At 37.3% G+C, this 19,037-nt stretch overlaps 1 protein-coding gene across 2 annotated transcripts; it reads right to left on the bottom strand.

The window, feature by feature from the left end:
* Positions 1–450: 450 nt before the first annotated feature.
* On the bottom strand, positions 451–16,696 carry LOC763537 (EF-hand calcium-binding domain-containing protein 12). 2 transcript variants are annotated; one of them, XM_001199549.4, is made up of 11 exons: positions 16,482–16,694; positions 12,767–13,016; positions 9,768–10,016; positions 9,259–9,438; positions 7,885–8,088; positions 6,912–7,053; positions 6,154–6,416; positions 5,197–5,407; positions 4,170–4,328; positions 2,782–2,932; positions 451–2,341 (listed from the first exon to the last, which is right to left on the bottom strand). In XM_001199549.4, exons 2-11 carry the CDS (start codon positions 12,974–12,976, stop codon positions 2,065–2,067), a joined length of 2,046 nt encoding a protein of 681 aa, XP_001199549.3. In that variant the 5' UTR covers positions 12,977–13,016; positions 16,482–16,694; the 3' UTR covers positions 451–2,064. The 2 variants fall into 2 exon arrangements, with proteins under 2 accessions (XP_001199549.3, XP_011660931.2); XM_011662629.2 differs by lacking the exon at positions 7,885–8,088 and having other exon boundaries at positions 16,482–16,696.
* Between the last annotated feature and the right edge of the window lie 2,341 nt (positions 16,697–19,037).

Here is a 19,037-nt window from a genome sequence, read left to right as displayed (position 1 = left end):
ATATGATTTTGCAACATTCCCCTTTCTAGGTGTTGCTTGTATTCTTCTGGAAAAAAGTCCACAGTCAAACTCATTGCAGACAACCACCTAACCTAACCAAGTATAGAAATGTGTACTACTAGTTATTCATTCAATTGTGCATGTTTTGTCCTATGTTGCCCGTGGCCTACTACCACCACCCCCCCCCCCCCCCCCCCCCACTGTACCTCATTAAATCTTCCTAAAACTATGTTTTAACATTAACATACGTTGGAAAGAGATGTCCACAAACTAAAGACAAATATATTTTATCCTCTAGTCCATTTTGGTAAACCATGCATGCGTTTACTGGTATGTTGTAGCCATGTTATCAAGAGCAAGAGTTAGAACTTGATTTCGTTCATCTTAACAAATCTACTTATTTACAGTGCACACATTAACACAACAAAATGGACATAAAACTCTATATCATAAGAAATGAGACATTTTATTGGGCTATTTTGGATGGCAAGAACAAGGGATGACCATGAGTATTAATAGCAGTGCAGATCCATACAGTACAGAGATCTTTAGAGAAAGTCCTTTTTTTTAAGCAGCATTGTCATACAAATATACAGTTAACTCTGCATACCTAAGTCAAATCTGTTGGGACCGCAAAAATAGTTTGCCACATGCAAAATTCAGTGAAGTGTAAATAATACGTTTTGCATTATTTGGTTTTAAAAATTTGACCTGTGCAACTTTGATTAATGCAGAGTTTACTGTATATATATAATAAAAACGAGCAAGTAAATGCAAAAGTATATGAAATATTAACTACCGGCATAGTAAAATTTGGCAGAAGAACACCCTGTTTAAACCCCATTTAGTACATTCATTTCAATACTATATTAACAAAACAGATATGTCTGGAATTGGTTATCAGCCAAAATTATGAGAAAATAAACGTGGGGTACTATGAAAAAAAAAATGTACAGAAACGAGGAGTAATAAAATATATACAGTTAGCAGGTAATGTGTGATATATATAAAAAGTTGAATTTTTCTATTTGATAAAAATACTGTTTGTAATACATTTATATACAAAATAGTCTTCTTTGGGATATATATATATTATTATTACTCTGTGATGGTATAAAAAAATACTATTGTGAAGAAGAAGGAAGCAAACCAATTTATTGCTTTGGTGAGAATACAAACAATAAGGCAATGTTTACAGATGATACCAAAATCGGTGATTCTATTCATTTCTACTCCTAGAGTGCATCAATTATCTGCAGAAGTAGTTGATAGTTATTTGTTTTTGATTGTAGGAAAGACTGAAAGTATCTCTCTACACAGCCCAAGTCACTCTTTTAAATCCCTATTTGCCAAATCACAAGGACCTGACACACCCTTTTGTTATGTTTTGTCTCCATTCGGCAGATTTTCAACAGTGATCACGTTTATATTGCGTCCATTGAAACTTGTCACATACATTCTTACTCTCCATGCGGACTGTGCAGACTATCTTGATTTTAGTGTCGCAACAGTTTTAAAAGTCCAAAATTATTATTATCTCTGTTAATCAATGTAGTTCTGATAAAAGTTTTCAAGGTATGAGAGAAAGACCTGAAACAAAGCAATGTACCAGATAATTGCGGTTGGTGAACCTACTGCCGACTGGAACTGGTTGGTTCCTTTATTAAGCCTATTTTGTGGCTAGGCCCCCAAGGTGCTTCCTTGGAGTCTACAAATTAGTGTATACCAAAGTACAGGTAAAAAAAAATTTAAAGAAATTAAGCAAATTAGGGTACTGGGCATTTGGAATGAAGTATCGCTTTAATTTGTTTCCTTTCACATGGAGCACTTGGTAGTTTTAAATATAAAGTCTATTCCTTCAAGTTTACTTGGAAGTTTCTTGGTGGGCTAAACCGCTAATCAGTAGTCTACCATGTTGCTGCAGCTTCATCTTGTATTAACCATCAAAGAATCCAGAACATACATGTACATTCATCCATCATATGTCGGGTGTCCTTTGATCAGTTCTAGTGCAACTCGTCACTGTAATGATCATCACCGTGTCTAAGGCATGTTCAAGATTGGTCATTTCCAGTCAATGCTATAGACCTTCCTCTCATCAATGCCTCCACTCTTGAGGTAGTTCTGATCACTGACCAGCCAGTAGGAGATGTCATTGTTGTAGCCGGGGTTAGAGCGCTTGGTCCGCTGGGCGGTGGGTTGGAACACTGCATGGCTGGACCTCTCGCTTCGGGACCTGGTCTCTGGCATGCAGAGCTGGACCTTGTCCAAGAGGAACCCGGGCCAGAAGACATCGTGCTCCGGAGCTTTCTCAAGGCTGATATAGCGTTGCTTCAGGTGACTGCATCATGAATGGAAAGGTGAATAGAAATAGTCTCAACCAACTAGCAATATCATGTCAAGAATACGACTAAAATTTGATTTGTACACCAAGGTCCATTCAAGGAATATGATGTACCCCATGAAATATCGGAAACAAGAATGGATTGTTTTGCAAAATATTGATCAACTTCACTAATATTCTCCCAGTATTCAGGGTTCTGCACCAACTTTTGTCATATAGGGGGTCCGGTTTGAGATTTGGGAGTCTGTATGCATAGGGAATTTAGGGATCTAGAGTTCGATTGTTCCTTTGTGACTGTTAGTGTTCAGCCCTGCTGTAAACCTTAGGTGTTGAATACAACTGTGTTTCTTTAAATGTTGTGCAAAGTTAAAAAGGCTTACTGTTCCGTACAATTTCTTTGCAGTTCTTTATCGTGTGTGAGGATGGAAAATACTTACCCGGTAAGTTTGTCATACTCCTCAAACGACATCCAGCAGTCAATCTTCCTAGATATGAAGGCCTTGCCACTAGAAAGGTTCTGCATTTCTGGTTTGGACCAGACATTATGCTTCTTTGGGTATACATGTCTAGAGTCAACCAGTACTTCTCCTGAAACATAAAATTGAATGAGCATGATATTTAGCTCACGACTTGTGTTTGTTCCTTGTGTATTCTTAAAGTGACTTCATGGTTCACCCAGCTTTATTGACTCATTAATAAATTTGATATTGATGCTACGGAAGATGATCATAGCACTACAAATAGGATGATTTCAAGTGTAACATATGGTCACATATAAATTCAACAAAGCAAATTGAATCCTCAAAGACCCTATGCAGGTACGGCGAGTTGCCCAATGACGACGTAAATGTAAGTTACTAGCCATATTATTACAAACCCATTGAAGGAGCCACTTTTATGGATAGGAAGACTGTTTTATCCTGCCCTCTGCCCCCTTGATGTTGCCAGGCGTTAAACGGACTATTCCATGGGACATATCTTCTGTATTTCACTCAACGCACCAACCCCATTGCCCTCATGGTTTTCCATGACCTCGGTTAATTGGGTGGACAAACGGACCCAGGGTATAGCTGCCGTCTCTGCACCCTGTGTAATATGTCTTCGTTGCCTACCACGTACCCTCCCTCCTTTGCCTTTTCCCCCTAAAGTAATTGCCCCACTGGAAAACATAAACATGAGTATATGTTTAACCACTCCCATCCTACCATGAGAATGTCTATCATAATATACCAAATAAAAATTTATTACCAATAAGCCCATCATTTTCACAGCCATTCAGTCAGTTGATATCAAAAACTGGCTTAGTTATTTTGAACCCCAACTCATGGCCCATTCACATATGCCAGAGGACTTGATGGTACATGGGGGTGAAAAAAGTAGCTGCATGCAACAAAGATTGAATGCATATTTACTTATCTGTGTGCCCTAATTACAAACATTTGAAGTACAGTACATTTCAGTAAGCTTAGAAGAACAATACTGTTAACTTTAACGTTTTCGAGTGGCATGTGTGAATGAGCCTTTATTTGGTAAAGTTTGTCTACTGATTAATGGAGGACCCAGTGTTAACCCAATTCCTCCCACAAAAATTACAATAATACTTTAACTAGATGATTTTTAACAAAAATTATGCCATGGAATCAAATTATACGATATGTTTATTCATTTTGTAACAGAGTAACATAAACTTGAGCTGTCTAAAGTGGCTGACACTTGTAGTTGACTCTAGCTGCTCCACAAAGCTGTGGACCAAGTCTAATCAGGATGTAGCATTTTCATGCCAGGATTTGTATGAATATGGAGATACAAGAAATGCATAACGAACCTGACTTGGTGACAACAACTTTCTCCATATCATGGAACTCATCGGGTGACTCTGGAGGCTTTGGTGGCTCTGCAAATCTATTGGACATGGTGTGAGTGCCAGGCTGGCGGATACGCTTCTTTAGATGGCTGACACGTTTATCACCAGGATGCAAGAGTGCTGAAGAGATCAATAAAGTTATGACAAGCATGGATCAGTGGTTTAATAAAAATTAAAAACAGAGGAAAAAAAACAATTTCATCTGCAACAGCAAGGTTCAGTGTTACCATTAGTTTTAGATATTAGAGGGGATCTGAGCTATAAAGAGCTTAACCTGAGTTCAGTGTAAAATTAGTACCATTTGCAATACATGCTCTTTAGTGCACTAAATTGGCCAAAGAAATCTTTAAACCAAGCAACATTCAATCCTCTAATGACTGGTATTGTAATAACTTTCCACCTTATCATGACATGTCTTTAAAGGCTTGCGATTCATTACATTATTCAATGTACTTGGTGAGAATTTGCTTGAGAAATTGCACAGAGTCCTGACAGCCGCCTTGATTAATGGAACAACTGCATTTTTCACCTTGTAAACCATCTCACTCATGAGCATTAAAGGGATCCGGTAACTTTGTCTTAGATCCTTTAGAAATAATCCTTGATTTAGCTCATGCTGCAATGATAATTATAAACCTTAAGGTCAGTCAGGAACTCCATGACTTTTACGAGCCGATCGCCTGCCTGATTATCAAGATATTAATGATTGCCGAACGGTTTTCATAACACTACAGTCTATTGGGGAAAACGAGTACGGTAAAACCAGTCACTCAAAGATTTTTACTTTTTTGAGGCACTTCTTGATCATTTTGAAATGCGATTTTTTTTTAGGGCTTCAATGTTACACCATATCACAGACACTGGTAACATGTAGGACCGTGTATCTCAGATTTAACACTGTTAAACGATCCCTTTAATTATTTTCATAGAATCCCCTGCAAAACATTAAAACATCAAAGGAAAACAAACATAAAGGAGAATCCCTCACCTCTTTGAAGGAGCTTTGGAGTAAGTGGAATGTCCCTCTCTTCACACAGCCTACATATGTCATGATACTCTGCAAGCCTGGCTGCTCTGTAGTCATGGATCTCAACACCCAGATCTCCTCCTAGGGTAGACACCTTGGAATGGAGGTCTACGGCCTTGTCACCCGTCTTCAGCGGACTCTGAATCGCACGAGGGAGCCTCTTCATCTTCAGCTGCAGGAAATAACAATGTCACGGAATATGTTATGGCTTACTGGTATTCTCAAGCCCGAAAGAACAATTCTACAAAACAGACGTGAAATATTTCTTAAGCCTAATGCACAAAAGGCTACACATAATCAGGAAATCTCCTATACTTTCTCAGCACTTACTCTTTCTTTTTTTTCTCACTCTTTATGAAAGTCTTACCATAAATAGCCAATTCATGTATTTACTTTCGAACAATAATTTCAGTATTAATTATTAATAACATTTCCTTGTTTTGTTGCGATTTTTTTCCCTCTCTGTCCTTCAAAATTATGTCACAGGAATTATGGACTCTGAAAAAATAAATGGAGGTAAACTGAAACACTGACAAGCGTTCTTCAGCTCAGAAGCAGAGGGATAGTTATATATAGTTGGTGCAATCATGACAATAGGTCGCATTCACATAAAAAGGTTTGAGTTTAAGCCAGGACTAAATCATGGTTTAAACTTCCCCCTGAACTCAAATAAGTATAAATAAGCGTAGAGAAGCCTATACATTGCTTGTTTGTTGGACATGAAGATACGCATGTATTATGCTTATAGAGGTTATAACCATGAGTTTCGAATTAAAATGCATGTAAACCACTTTTGTGAACTCATGCCAATATGAGGTTGACTTTCCACATACATACCTGATAAAACTTCAATAAAATTACTAACACTTGGTAACCCATAGAGCTATACATTCGAAGAAGAGCAAGCTAGATACTTACATTATCTGACATGAATCTCTCCCTCTTCCTCTTCTCGATCATATCATCAGGGTTGAGTTCCCTTCGTTCTGTGATGTCATGTTTGGGAATCTCTAAGAGCGATGCCAAAGAGTCTGGTGTATTTACTTCTCTGGTCTCTTCCAGTCTATCAGCGGGCGGTACAGGTGATGATATAGACTCCCTTACCGGGGCTAAATCACTGATCACTCTGCGGACTTCAGATGTCGATCTTGTCTTGACCGGGCTCTTTCGTTCCTTGTCGGCTAAGATTTTTTTTTTTTAAATAGAAGAAACATTGATAAACAGTTCTTTATTCACAATCAGTAAAAACACCTATTTTGGAAAGCTTTCACTTGTTGTTCTACAAGCTTCCTCAGACCTTTTTCAAAGCTATAGAACGAAGTGTGCACATACCGGTACATGTAATTATGACACATTCCAACAGAATTTACCTCTTACAGTTTTCGTGTCCAGGACTCAGCGAAAATCCTCACATGTGTTACAGAACTACATTAGATTATTGCATTTAATGAGGGTATTTATTGCTCTAGAAACATTTATGTACATATTAAATGTATCGCTGATAATCAAGCTACAAATACATTAAATATAATTGGTAGAAAACATTTCATACTCTTAAGGTGAAGCAGCAAGTCATGTATTGGATTTCTTTTACAGTAAATGAGTATGAAATTAATCCGTAATGTAGTTTTGAGAAGACTCAAAAGTTCTGGTAAGTTATGAATTGTAAAGCTTACCCAAGATCTTTCGTTTTCTTTCTTCCAGATGATATCTGTCCATGCCTCTGACAAACTCACGATAGTCAATCTCAGCATTGAGGTCCGAGTCTAAGCTGTCTATTACCTCATTCAAAAGAGTTTCTGAGATGGGTATCTTTGCCTGCATTGCCAATTTGACAAATAGTCAAGATTAGCAACAATACAAAATAACAAAAAACATTGACATACTATTGATTTTGAGGAGCTGAGATTCAGAACTTAAGGATTCAAATTTTCTAAAACATACTGTACACATTTTCCAAGCTCATCTGTCTAATAGGGGGGCAATGAAAACAATTAAAGCAAATGAAAATTTAGAAAACTTATTCTATGAGCATGACAGCGATGGGCATGACATTCAACTACACATATGTACATGTAGGCCTACTTAATACATCCAAATGAGTGCAGCAAATACATCCTACAAAACTACACTCGACAAAAGCACAGACAATTTTACATAAAGCACTACAAAATAAAGAAAGAACCATATCAAACATAAACTGAATTGCACTACCACTTACCCAAGCAAATTAAAAGTGATTCCTAAAAAGCATGCTTTAATTGTCAACATTATGAACAGGAACGTCCTCCCTTACCTCTAGATCATTATTTAACTTTTCCTTACATGTGTATATGTTCTGAAGTGGCCAAAGTAGTTTTATAGCATGAATAAAATCTTGAAAATATAACCCTTTTTAAAAAGATAAAACTCATACCGGTATGTCAAAATCTTATTTAGATTAAATATTGATTTTTTTTGTTTTGTTTAATTAGACATTTGAAATGTCATTTGGCAATATGGGTTATTGCGGGCTGCTAAAAAACATCTTTGATATTTAGTCATAACATTATAAAAGCAGATAATTCTCTTGCTTTCAAATAATCCTTCACTTTATCTGTTAGAAAGGTTGCAATACAAATGATTGTTAGTATGCACCACGCGCCCCACCTCCTTGATGCATTTCCTAAACTCGTCTCTGGTGATGGCCCAACTCTTATCCTTATCAGCCTGGGAGAAGAGATCTATGAGACGTTGCTTCTTGCTGGCCAGGTAGTCAGCGATGATGCCCATCCCTTCTGGTTGAGGTTTGGGTTCCTTCTCCGAGAAGTCTTCCATCTTGATGGTCACTTCTTGGACTTCTTCTACTTTCAACTGGATGCAAAGCAATGTAAAGTCAACGCTAGTATGCATGCAATCCGTAAGCGAAATAAGCAAGTCCTTGCCATTTTTTTGCTGATGTGATGAGTAACTTTCAATGAAGATGAAATGCTTAAAAATGCCTTTTGGGAATATCTGTACAGAATAGCCCGATATGTTCTCGTCTTTTCTTATCCATTTATCTAATGCCTGATATCATCCAGAATGTACTTTCTTGAAGACAAAGTTGATCATCGTGATATGAAAGTACTTTTCAACTTAAGATTAATTTTGGGGGAATTTTTCTAATGACTCTCTAAGAACTCAACAAATGCATGCAGGATGAAACCTAATTCTAAATTGTGAACGATTACATTTACTACATGAAAAGGAAAATTCTACGCCCCAAAAATATGTTTGACTGAACACAGAACACACCCTTTCTACTCTAAGATGGCAGAATCATATTTTGCATGAGTTTAGTAACTATTTGTGCATGTAAACAAAAACGCACAAAACGGCAAAGACATTTTTTTTCTCACTCAATACATGCTAACTGACTACAGGAAAAGGAGAACTAAATAACAGAAAAGAATCATGCTGGAGAAGTACTGCTAAGTCATGCAATACAAAAAACATAGTATTGAAAATACCTTGGGAGGAGGCAGATTCTCGAGGAGAATTTTGAGCTAAGAAAAATACATTTCAATGATAAACATAAAAATGAAAAGTCAAAAAATTGTTTATGTGTCATATCCAGAAAAAATAATGCACATTTGAATTGCATGATCAACATTTTTCAATTAATTTGCAAAGCATTGAAGGAATATTAGGTTGTCAATTCAATTATCTTTTTAGTAGCTGGCAGCTTCATGGTACATTAAGAGCCTTTATAGTTAGCTTATCATGGCCCTTACATCTTTATTTTTATATATTAGCTATGAACAATGTTAATTGTTGCACCAATCACCCACTTATAATAAGCACATGACTACTTGAAAAAACAGATAATGTACAAAACATCATGGCAATATTTTACACAACGCACTATTTGGCAAACGGACACAATTTTTTGTTCATGAACTGCAATAACTCAAATTTTAAGTGCACAATAACTATGAGTTTTAATAAACAAGTCAGTACTGAACTGAAAGAACTATCAGGTGACAAATTTAGCACGTGTACCTTAAGAGCTTTTGCCACTCGCCTAGCTTCCTCCAACTGCAGAAGAACTCTCCTCTCCAACGGTGTAGGATTAGGTTTAGCTCTAAGCCATGACTCTTTCAAACCCATCGACTCTAGACCAGCTCGGAGAGCCATTCGGTCACGTAGCCAGCCCTTATACTCCTTCATTTTTTCTTGCACCTATGAAGAGTACAAATTTAGAAAAATATGTATATAGGTATTTAGCAGAATATGTAGAAGACATAAACTTGTTCTCTATAGTAGCAGTAACAATAAATTTGAATTTGATAGAATCTCAAGTGTATTCAAGACAGAATAAATAACACACTCTAATTCTTGTTATAGACTATCATTCACTTTGCTACCATGCTTTATATTTGTATGCTTTATCATGTGAATAATTTTGTTGTCCTATATCGTTGTAAACAATTTTGTTAAGCAACCTCCAAAGTTTGAAAATGTCCACATATGCCAAATAAATACAAATTATCATGAGACAAGGTTCTGACCTCATTATCATGAATGATCTGCTTGTCCTTCTCTGTCAAGACCATGTCTTCTTTGTTGATAGGTTTCAGCCTTGGCCTTCCATCCTGTTGTGTCAGATCAGAGTGCGCTCTCCTCACATTCACACTCCTTCCTACACCCCCATCCATCTTAGGAGCAACATGGACACGTTTTCTAACTCTAGGGTTGCCAAAGACCCTGGCAGCCGTGGTATATGTCTTGCTACGGATAAGATCCCTGTGCTTGTACAACTGAAATAAACAGATATTAAAAGTAGTAGAGTCCACCTTCTTCATTCACAATGTAAGCTCTTTGAATTAAGGGGGGGGGGGGAATGTTTTTTTTCTATTCAAGAAATATGTTGTATATGCACATGAAATAATCATCAATATTTTGTATCCATTTTCATTGACTGATTATACAAAACAAATCCTTTTGAAAAAAATTGCAAATACCTATGCTGTTTATATGTGTCTGTACAATCTCAATCTCTAATTTGAGCTGATTTTCTTGGACAGTACGAAGCAAGTCCTCTCAACAAATTTGCATTATTGCCATTAAGGTCACAAAATGATTTGTGATGATTTGCCCGATATATTCTCTCCTATGTTTGCTTTAAACATCGTTATTTACTTCTATCCCACAAGACAAAGAGACAATTTCAAGTTTTTCTTTAAAATTCTTACATCTAATATAATTTGTTTGCCCTCCCCAGTCTTTTTTTCTCCAATGCCAATCTTAATTGTTAATTGAAGATGCATGTTCCGATTTTTTAAGGTATAAAAACAAATTAGACTTTGTGCTATGCTAACTAAGGGTGCGTTTAATCGACACTTTTTCACCCTAGAATCACGGTTTCTAAAGACGTTTAGTTTAAAACGCAATGCGTTCAAGCGATTTTTTCGTCGGTCGTAAAAATAAACGTGTTTGAAAACACAAACATGAAACGCTGAAAAAGATGCGTTTTGTATCATGATTCAAAAGAATCACGGTCGCTAAAATTCGATTGAACGGACGGAGTTCTCAATCATGATTGTATGACGAAGCCTCTTCCGGTTTGGGAAAAACCGCGCGCCCGCTTTGCATGCAATTTGCGTTCACTATACCATCGTGGCCTGTTCCGTTATGTTATTCCTTGTTTTTCCTTCTATCATTTTTTCTCTCTGTTTTTCCTTATGTTATTCTTTGTTTCTTCCTTCTATTCTTATGTTATTCTTTGTTTTTTTCCTTCTATCACCTTTTCTTATGTTATTCTTTGTTTTTATCATTCAATCATTTGCTCTTTCTATCTTTCCTTATGTTATTCTTTGTTTCTTCCTACTATTCTTATGTTATTCTTTGTTTTTTCCTTCTATCACCTTTTCTTATGTTATTCTTTGTTTTAAGCATTCTATCAATTTCTCTTTCTGTCTTTCTTTATGTTATTCTTTGTTTCTTCCTTCTATCATCTTCTCTTATGTTATTCTTTGTTTTTTTTCCTTCTATCACCTTTTCTTATGTTATTCTTTGTTTTTATCATTCTATCATTTGCTCTTTCTGTCTTTCCTTATGTTATTCTTTGTTTCTTCCTTCTATTCTTATGTTATTCTTTGTTTTTTTCCTTCTATCACCTTTTCTTATGTAATTCTTTGTTTTAAGCAGTCTATCAATTTCTCTTTCTGTCTTTCTTTATGTTATTCTTTGTTTCTTCCTTCTATCATCTTCTCTTATGTTATTCTTTGTTTTTATAATTATATCACTTTCTCTTATGTTATTCTTTGTTTTAATCATTCTGTTACTTTCTCTTTCTATCTTTCCTTATGTTATTCTTTGATTCTTCCTTCTTTCACCTTCTCGTATGTTATTCTTTGTTTTACTCATTCTATCACTTTCTCTTTCTGTTCTTCCTTATGTCATTCTTTGTTCCTTCCTTTTTTCACATTCTCTTTCTGTCTTTCCTTATGTTATTCTTTGTTTCTTCCTTCTATTTTTATGTTATTCTTTGTTTTTTCCTTCTATTACCTTCTCTTTTGTTATTCTTTGTTTCTTCCTTCTATTCTTATGTTATGCTTTGTTTTTTCCTTCTATCACCTTTTATGCTATTCTTTGTTTTAAGCATTCTATCACTCTCTCTTTCTGTCTTTCTGTCTTTCCTTATGTTATTCTTCGATTCTTCCTTCTTTCACCTTCTCTTATGTTATTCTTTGTTTTAATCATTCTATCGACTTTATCTTTCTGTCTTTCCTTATGTTATTCTTTGTTTCTTCCTTCTATCACCTTCTCATTCTTTGTCTTATTATTGCGATCTATGCTCAAAACAGCAGTCGACAGTCGGCCGTAAACAATTCCACAAAGCGCGCGCCGAAGTTCCTGGGCCATACTGCGCAGTGTGATGCGCAGTGGTTTGGCTCGCAATGAGCTAGAATCAGCGTTGATGAAAAATCGCTTGAACGCAAACCGCAGTGACCTTGCTTTTTGTAACGGCGTTTTGAATTGTGATTCATGTTTGTGATTCTAGCTTCGAAAATTCGATTGAACGCACCCTATATTGCTTGGGTGACTACGCATTTTGACTACGCATTTTAACTGGGTGACTCTGTGTATTGGTGCTAATGCAATATTTTGTTTACTAATTTCCTTATTCTATTGTGTTTTTAATTCTCCCCTCTCACGTCTTTCTCTACTGCCACGGTTTTTACATCTACAATACTTATTTTACCAGGAACCTATAATATACAAGCACTGCTTTTTAATAGGTTTCTCACATTCTACTTAATCTATTATTTGAATTGATAATCATTGAGACGTGCTTATATATATACCACATGTATTGTATAATTTTCATTTTATATGTATGTCTATATTTTTTGTAAAATGTGGAACAAATAAAACTTGAAACTTGAAAATGATCATACTCATTTAAACTTGATCTTCATATCTATAAATGTGAAATAAAATCATTTTCCAACCTGGTAATATTACCATTGATTAACTAATCATGGATTAAAGCTTTTAGACATACCTTCAGTTGCTCCTCCATGGGTAGGAACTCTGTGCTCTCAGGATTAAAAAGTCTCTCTAAACCAAAATCTAACCAGTCCTCCATGCTTTCTCCATCACTCCTGGATTTCTTTTCTTTTCTATTCCTCTTCTGCTTTCCAGGCATCTTGCTGCCCTTTCCTGGATCTGATTTCGCGGTCCGTTCTGCTCCTCCCTCTTGCTCACTTGCCATTTTGATGGTCTAACTCTCTGTATAATTAGCTTTCATAAACCTGTAACATATAAAATCATTAATATTAAATAACTTCACAGGACATGACTTGAGCTATCAGGAGTCGACTTATGGCATCTCATCAAACGTGAGAAAACTTTGCTTTGGCACTTGTAGCAGCATCACTACGCTTTATGTCTATGAAAAAATTAAGGCACCATCTAGACCTATACATTCTCAAACTCCTAAACACTGTTACAGTTAATGACACCTAAATAGCAGGAAAATACAATCACAATACAAGTGCATACCGATGAGCGGGCGAGGGCACCTGTGTTATGTTATCTACCGTAATGAAGATCCGAGACATTACGGTAGATAACTTCACACAGACGCGCGCCCGTCTGCAACTCGCCATCGGTATGCACTTGTATTGTGCAGCGGTTTGCTGTGAAACCTGTGAAAAAGTGTATAGATCTACTAATATCAACGTTTTTCCGAAAAATACTCCAAAAATAACACGAAAATTTACACGAAACAGGTAATAAACATAACGACTAATATTAACTCATGATCTTTATCTGGACATTTAATGAATATTGACTTTATTTTGGGTATGTTTTAGTAGTTACGGGTTTTAGTAGTTACGAGTCAAATTTTGGATAGGCTTCTCGCCTTCTGAACAAGCGCCAAGTTATCAATATCAGTGCATGCACAGATGTAGACCGAAAGCTTCAGTCTCTATATCGTCGGTTGTTCCACTGAGACTACGTCTGGCTCCACTAGACCTCCGGATATAGAGACTGAACGATCGCCTATGCCATCGTACGTTGAAGATACAGTCTACGGGTATACGATAAGACGATACTGCCCTGACGCTAAGTTAAATCCTTTTTTTGTAAGAATCGCATGCACTTTCATATACAATTTGCATTTAAAATTAAACCACACATGATAAACATTAAGAAAATATGTACCTTGGACCTCTGCATATTAAATTCTCTTCAAAAAAGTGTTATTATCTCTTCCACTTGACTGTCTTCAGACGTCAGCCATCTTGAATCAAAGTAATGAATATTCATGCCAAAGTTTTTTAGTCTCCACCCCATTGACCTCATTCATAGACGTGCGCGTACGTGCACGTTCATGTACATCACGCTGCTGCTACTCATGTTTGAGTTCTTGTGTCTGCTTCACGTACGCGCGCTATCCTCGACGTGACGCACGGAGGAGCTAGCCGAGGCGAGGTCATTGAATATTCGTTAGCCACCATTTTGATTTTTGTCGGTCAATGCTTGACGTGGGTCATCGAGAAGCAGCCAAATGCTTGGTAAGTCCTTTTATTTCTTTTAAATTTCTATTTCGTGGGGAAGGGGGATAAAAAGGGAACTTTTAGGGACTGACAATTGCCTAGAAAATTACTGCAATTGAAGATAAATGATGTATTTCCCCTTAAGTTTGTCATGTTTGTGGGAGGGGCCTAACGGCTAAAATCTAGCCGTGATATCTTCAACATACGATGGCATAGGCCATCGTTCAGTCTCTATATTCGAAGGTCTAGTGGAGCCAGAAGTAGTCTCAGTGGAACAACCGACGATATAGAGACTGAAGCTTTCGGTCTAGCACAGATGCAGATTTCTTTTTAAAAAAAAGGTGGAGGAGGAGGAAGAGGAAGAGGAAGAAGAGGAGAAGGAGAAGGGTCGAGGGGAGGATAAGAGATGGAGAAGGGGTGGAAATATAGGACTCTTACTCTAGTACTGCTCCTGTACTGGTTTTAGGAGGAGTTTTGAAGAAAAGCAGGAAGGAGCAATTAGATCTAGGGTAGCGCCCAGTATTCGGTCAGACAGCCGTTTCAACAGCTGTAACAATTTAAAAAATAATTTAAGAGCCACGAAACTTGCACAAATCAGGCAGCTGAACAACTTTTCTTAACTCTCAAAATTAAATCAGATTTAGGGCCTGGAAAGATCTCCAACTTAGCTCAAAATTGGTCAGTGTCGCAAGACTTTCTGCACTTCTGCGTTCTCTTAGCACATGCGCTAACATGCATAGCCATATGTAGAAGTCTATTGCGAAACAACTGCGTGTGCTGTCGCAATGAATTTAGTATGTGTGTGAAGAGAATCACTTCCGTGTTCACTCCATCGCAGTGAATTTGCAAATGACGCATTTGCCGATGTGCGAGAGGTATTTATACGATACCCTTGCCATGCGGTATCGCTCGGCCAGTATTCGGTCAACGCATTGACATTCAGTGCTTTATCGCGCAATTGTGTGAAAATAGTGCGCAAGTACGCTTCGCTCTTTGGCAACGGAGATACCACGCACAAATCGCATGACCGAATTCTAATCGGCGCGACCGAATTCTGGGCAGAAAAATGCTCCGTCTTCTTTCGGAAGTATTTTGCTTATCATTAGGCCCTAGATCTAGAGTAAAGTAGCCCGTTTTCGGCCACTTAAGACAAAATCCTATTTTTAGGACTCTTTACTTCCTATTTATTATCATTTCTTGTTCAAATCATGAAGCAAATATTATTATTATTTACACAAAAAAAGAATCCCAGAAAAAAATCACGAATTGCCATGACAATATCCATTTCAATTTTCACTGTTTTGGAGCCCGTTATCGGCCGAGCGTTTCAGTTTACGGCCGCATGTACAAAGTCAATAGGAAGCGCTCGCGCGCGCCGTGCGTTTCCGCGCTGATGTACAGCACAAGCGGGCGGAGCAGGTATCCCACGCCGGAGCTCCCTGGTGCTCGCCTGGCCGAAGACGGGCACAGCGGTGATCGGAAGTTGGAATCTGAATTAGATAGAGATATCGTGTGTGCGTCGCGGTGTGCGGCTGCATTGATTTAATACATGCGATGACATACTTTTGAGCTTGCGACTAGCACAAAATCGGGCTTTAAATCTGAAAAATACTTGAAATAAAGCTCATTTTATGGTACCCATATTTCTTACAGACACGCGTAAGATACTCGATTTTTCAGATTTGGGTAGCGGGACCGGCGATTACATCGCTAAAATGTGATATTTTAGGATATATTTTCCATTGCAAATGTGGTTCTTCAGTGACACTGGCATGGTATGGTATGTGTGGGATATGTGTTATGCTATTATGCGATGTATTTTAGAGTGATTTTACCTTGTATCCAACCAATCGGCCGAAAACGGGAGCTGGCCGATTACGGGCTCCTTTACTCTATTCTATATTTTAAGTGACTAGAGCCTAGACCTCTATAAAATCCTGTTAAAGGAATAAATTTCTTTTCTTTTGATGGGTAGATTGCCAAATAAAAGAGGTAAAAATTCAAAATATTAGTGATTTCCCCTTAAGTGACCGAATACTGGGCACTCTACCCTACACAACATAAATTTCATCGCATGGGACTGAACTTAAACTTAACTGGGATTCGATTTGTATCTAGATGTCTACTTATCACTCGTAAATGTCACATTATTAACAAAAATATGACCTATAAATCTATGTTATGTTATTGCATTATATCCTATGAAATACTCACACATATAACCGGTCTCATTCACAGAATATACCATTTCCATGTTCCATTTGGCCTAATTTCGGGCGTCATTTGTTGCTGTGCCAACGATCAACTCAGAAGTATATGGCAAGCCAAATGACATGTTCTGAAGTCCACTGATCCCGATGTCGAGATCAAACGACCCCGCCTATGTGTCTGAACTCTGAAATCAGAAAAAAGTCAAAAACCCGTTTTTAATTACAAATAGATCTGACTTCTAAAACATAACTTCGAATATGACCATGTTACAGGTGATTGATATGGAGGGAGAGTGGTGCCATTTCAGGAAATTTAACTAAAATCAGCTCTTTTTTCTTATTGATATTTGTAGCAATCATTCACAAATTAGTTGAGTCTCCTGCAATTCGAATTCTCAAAGTTGAATAATATGAATAAATAATCGCCTTTGAAAAATGATAAATTGAAAATAATTTTTATTTTTAAATTAAAACATTTTCCGACTCCGAATGTCAAAGTCCTAAATGGGAGAATGGGAAACTCCAATAATTTTCTTCCATTATTTTTATCCTTCGAAAATGAATTGTGTAAACCAGAAATTCCAGAATACTAGTTTTGTGGACCAAGTGTAGAAATATTATAATGAAGGGAACTTTTGTGGGATTGGGACCCCTTCCCCACGAATTTGGTCCAGGGCGCGTTCTCTCTCCACCCCCTCCCACCCTTAGAGGCGGCACGCCCGGGGGGAAGAGGGTCACAGTGCCCCCCACTTGTTCAAGTACCCCAAAAGTGCCCCTTTTTTCATAGGAAAAGTTCCCCTTTAACTTTGTAAGAAGCGTCACTTTTTACATAAAAAGTGCCCCTATAAGTGCCCCTATTATTTTTTTAAAGTGCCCCCTCCACTTTCCACCTCTGATATGTGCCCCTTTTATTTTGACACGTACCTCTTTTCCCTGACAAGTTCCCAGTTTCCTTTTCAATAAGTGTCCATTTTCCATTCTCATAAGTGCCCTTTTTAATCTCTAGAAAGTGCCCCTTTTCGGGCCCAAGAAGCGCCCCTTTTCACTTTTGTTAAGCGCCCCCGTCAATTCTGATAATTGCCCTATTCAAATCTCAGAGGTTCCCCTTTTTCTTTGATAATTGCCCTTTTCCTTTCATAAGAAGTGCTCCTTATACTTTTAATAACTACCCCTTTTTAACTCCGATAATCACACTTTATATTTTCACATGTGCCCCTTATTTTTCTAATAAGTGCCCCTTTTCCTTATGATAATTGCCCCCATTTAATAAAGAGCCCGTCCCCTTCTCATAAATGCCCCTTTTCGCCTATGAAATTAGTCCTTTTTCATTCTCATACTTGTGCCCTTTTTCATGCCTGGTAAATTACCCTATCCAATTCTGAGAGATACTCGTTTTATTTTTACAAGGGCCCCTATTCCTCCTGATAAGCGCTCTTTTCATCTCTAATAATTAGCCCTTTTTATTTTGACACGTGCCCCTTTTCCTTCCTAATAAATGCTTTTTTCCCTTCATAAAAGTGCCTCTTCCCCTTTTCATAAAAGCCCCCTTTCACCTCTAATAAATGCCCCTGTCAAAATCTGATCGGTGCCCCTTTTCTTTCAACACGACATGCACATTTCCATTTATTATCTTTTCATATATGGTCAGTGCCCCTTTTCAGATGCGATAAGTGCCCTTTTTCACCTCTGATAATTATCCTTTTTAACAATCATACGTGCCCCTTTTCCTTTCTTATAAGGAACCTATCCCTTTTTCATAAATGCCCCTATCAAATTCTGATGGTTGTCTCTTTTCCGTCGACAAATGCCCATTTTCCATTCTCCGTGCCTTTTTCATCCCTGGTGAGTGCCCCATTTTCACCTCTGATAATTACCCTTTGTACTTTGACATGTGCTCCTTTTTAATTTCCAGTAAGTTTATCCCATCGATAAGTGTCCCCTTTACTCTCATCATTAAACGTGCCCCTAATTTCAAACGACTAAATTAAGAGCAGTATCTCCCAAAGTTCGCTCGGTACGCTCGGGCTCACATTTATAGATGTTATAATTATGTTACTTATCAAAGGTCTTTTCAGTCTTCTGTTATGAGAATGTGCTCATTTATAACCCGATGAGGATTGTGTTTTTCATCTTTATAAGATGTAGTTTTCGCACTGCGACCCCCTGCGACCTCACATTTTATTACGACCATCATACCCAACTGCAAGGTATGATGCTTAAAGGTAATACAAAGTTTTGGGAAATTTTGAAAATTGGGTGGATAGTGATTCTTTACAATTTTGATATATTTGGATGCCTATCTGGATGTATTATAAGCACTAGAAATTTAGCCCCTAAAATACTTCTGCTTTTGAGAAAAATTGAATATCAAAATTTACCGGTGCTCGCGCGGTAAATTTTGATAAATTTCAAATAGCGCCTACGGCCATACAATGGTAGCTGCGACCATGAAAATCTCAGAATATGTAGTTGAGATATATAATTTCCAAACGGGAAAAGCCAATTGGTCGATTATAGTCAAGAAACATTGTTTATAGTTACATTAATATTTTGACCTTGA

The sequence above is a fragment of the Strongylocentrotus purpuratus genome, unplaced genomic scaffold (assembly GCF_000002235.5).
Source record: "Strongylocentrotus purpuratus isolate Spur 01 unplaced genomic scaffold, Spur_5.0 spur5_scaffold_6, whole genome shotgun sequence".
NCBI classification, from domain to species: Eukaryota; Metazoa; Echinodermata; class Echinoidea; order Camarodonta; family Strongylocentrotidae; genus Strongylocentrotus; species Strongylocentrotus purpuratus.
Note: the sequence above shows the minus strand (reverse complement) of the source record. Positions and strands in the feature narration are given on the sequence as shown.

Excerpts from the sequence above, each read along its gene's own strand:
- LOC763537 (XM_001199549.4), bottom strand. The coding sequence starts at position 12,976 with ATGGCAAGTGAGCAAGAGGGAGGAGCAGAACGGACCGCGAAATCAGAT. Across the intron at positions 5,408-6,153 it reads AGAGATTCATGTCAGATAAT|CTGAAGATGAAGAGGCTCCC; the intron begins GTAAGTATCTAG and ends TATTTCCTGCAG. Across the intron at positions 2,933-4,169 it reads AGTTGTTGTCACCAAGTCAG|GAGAAGTACTGGTTGACTCT; the intron begins GTTCGTTATGCA and ends TTTATGTTTCAG.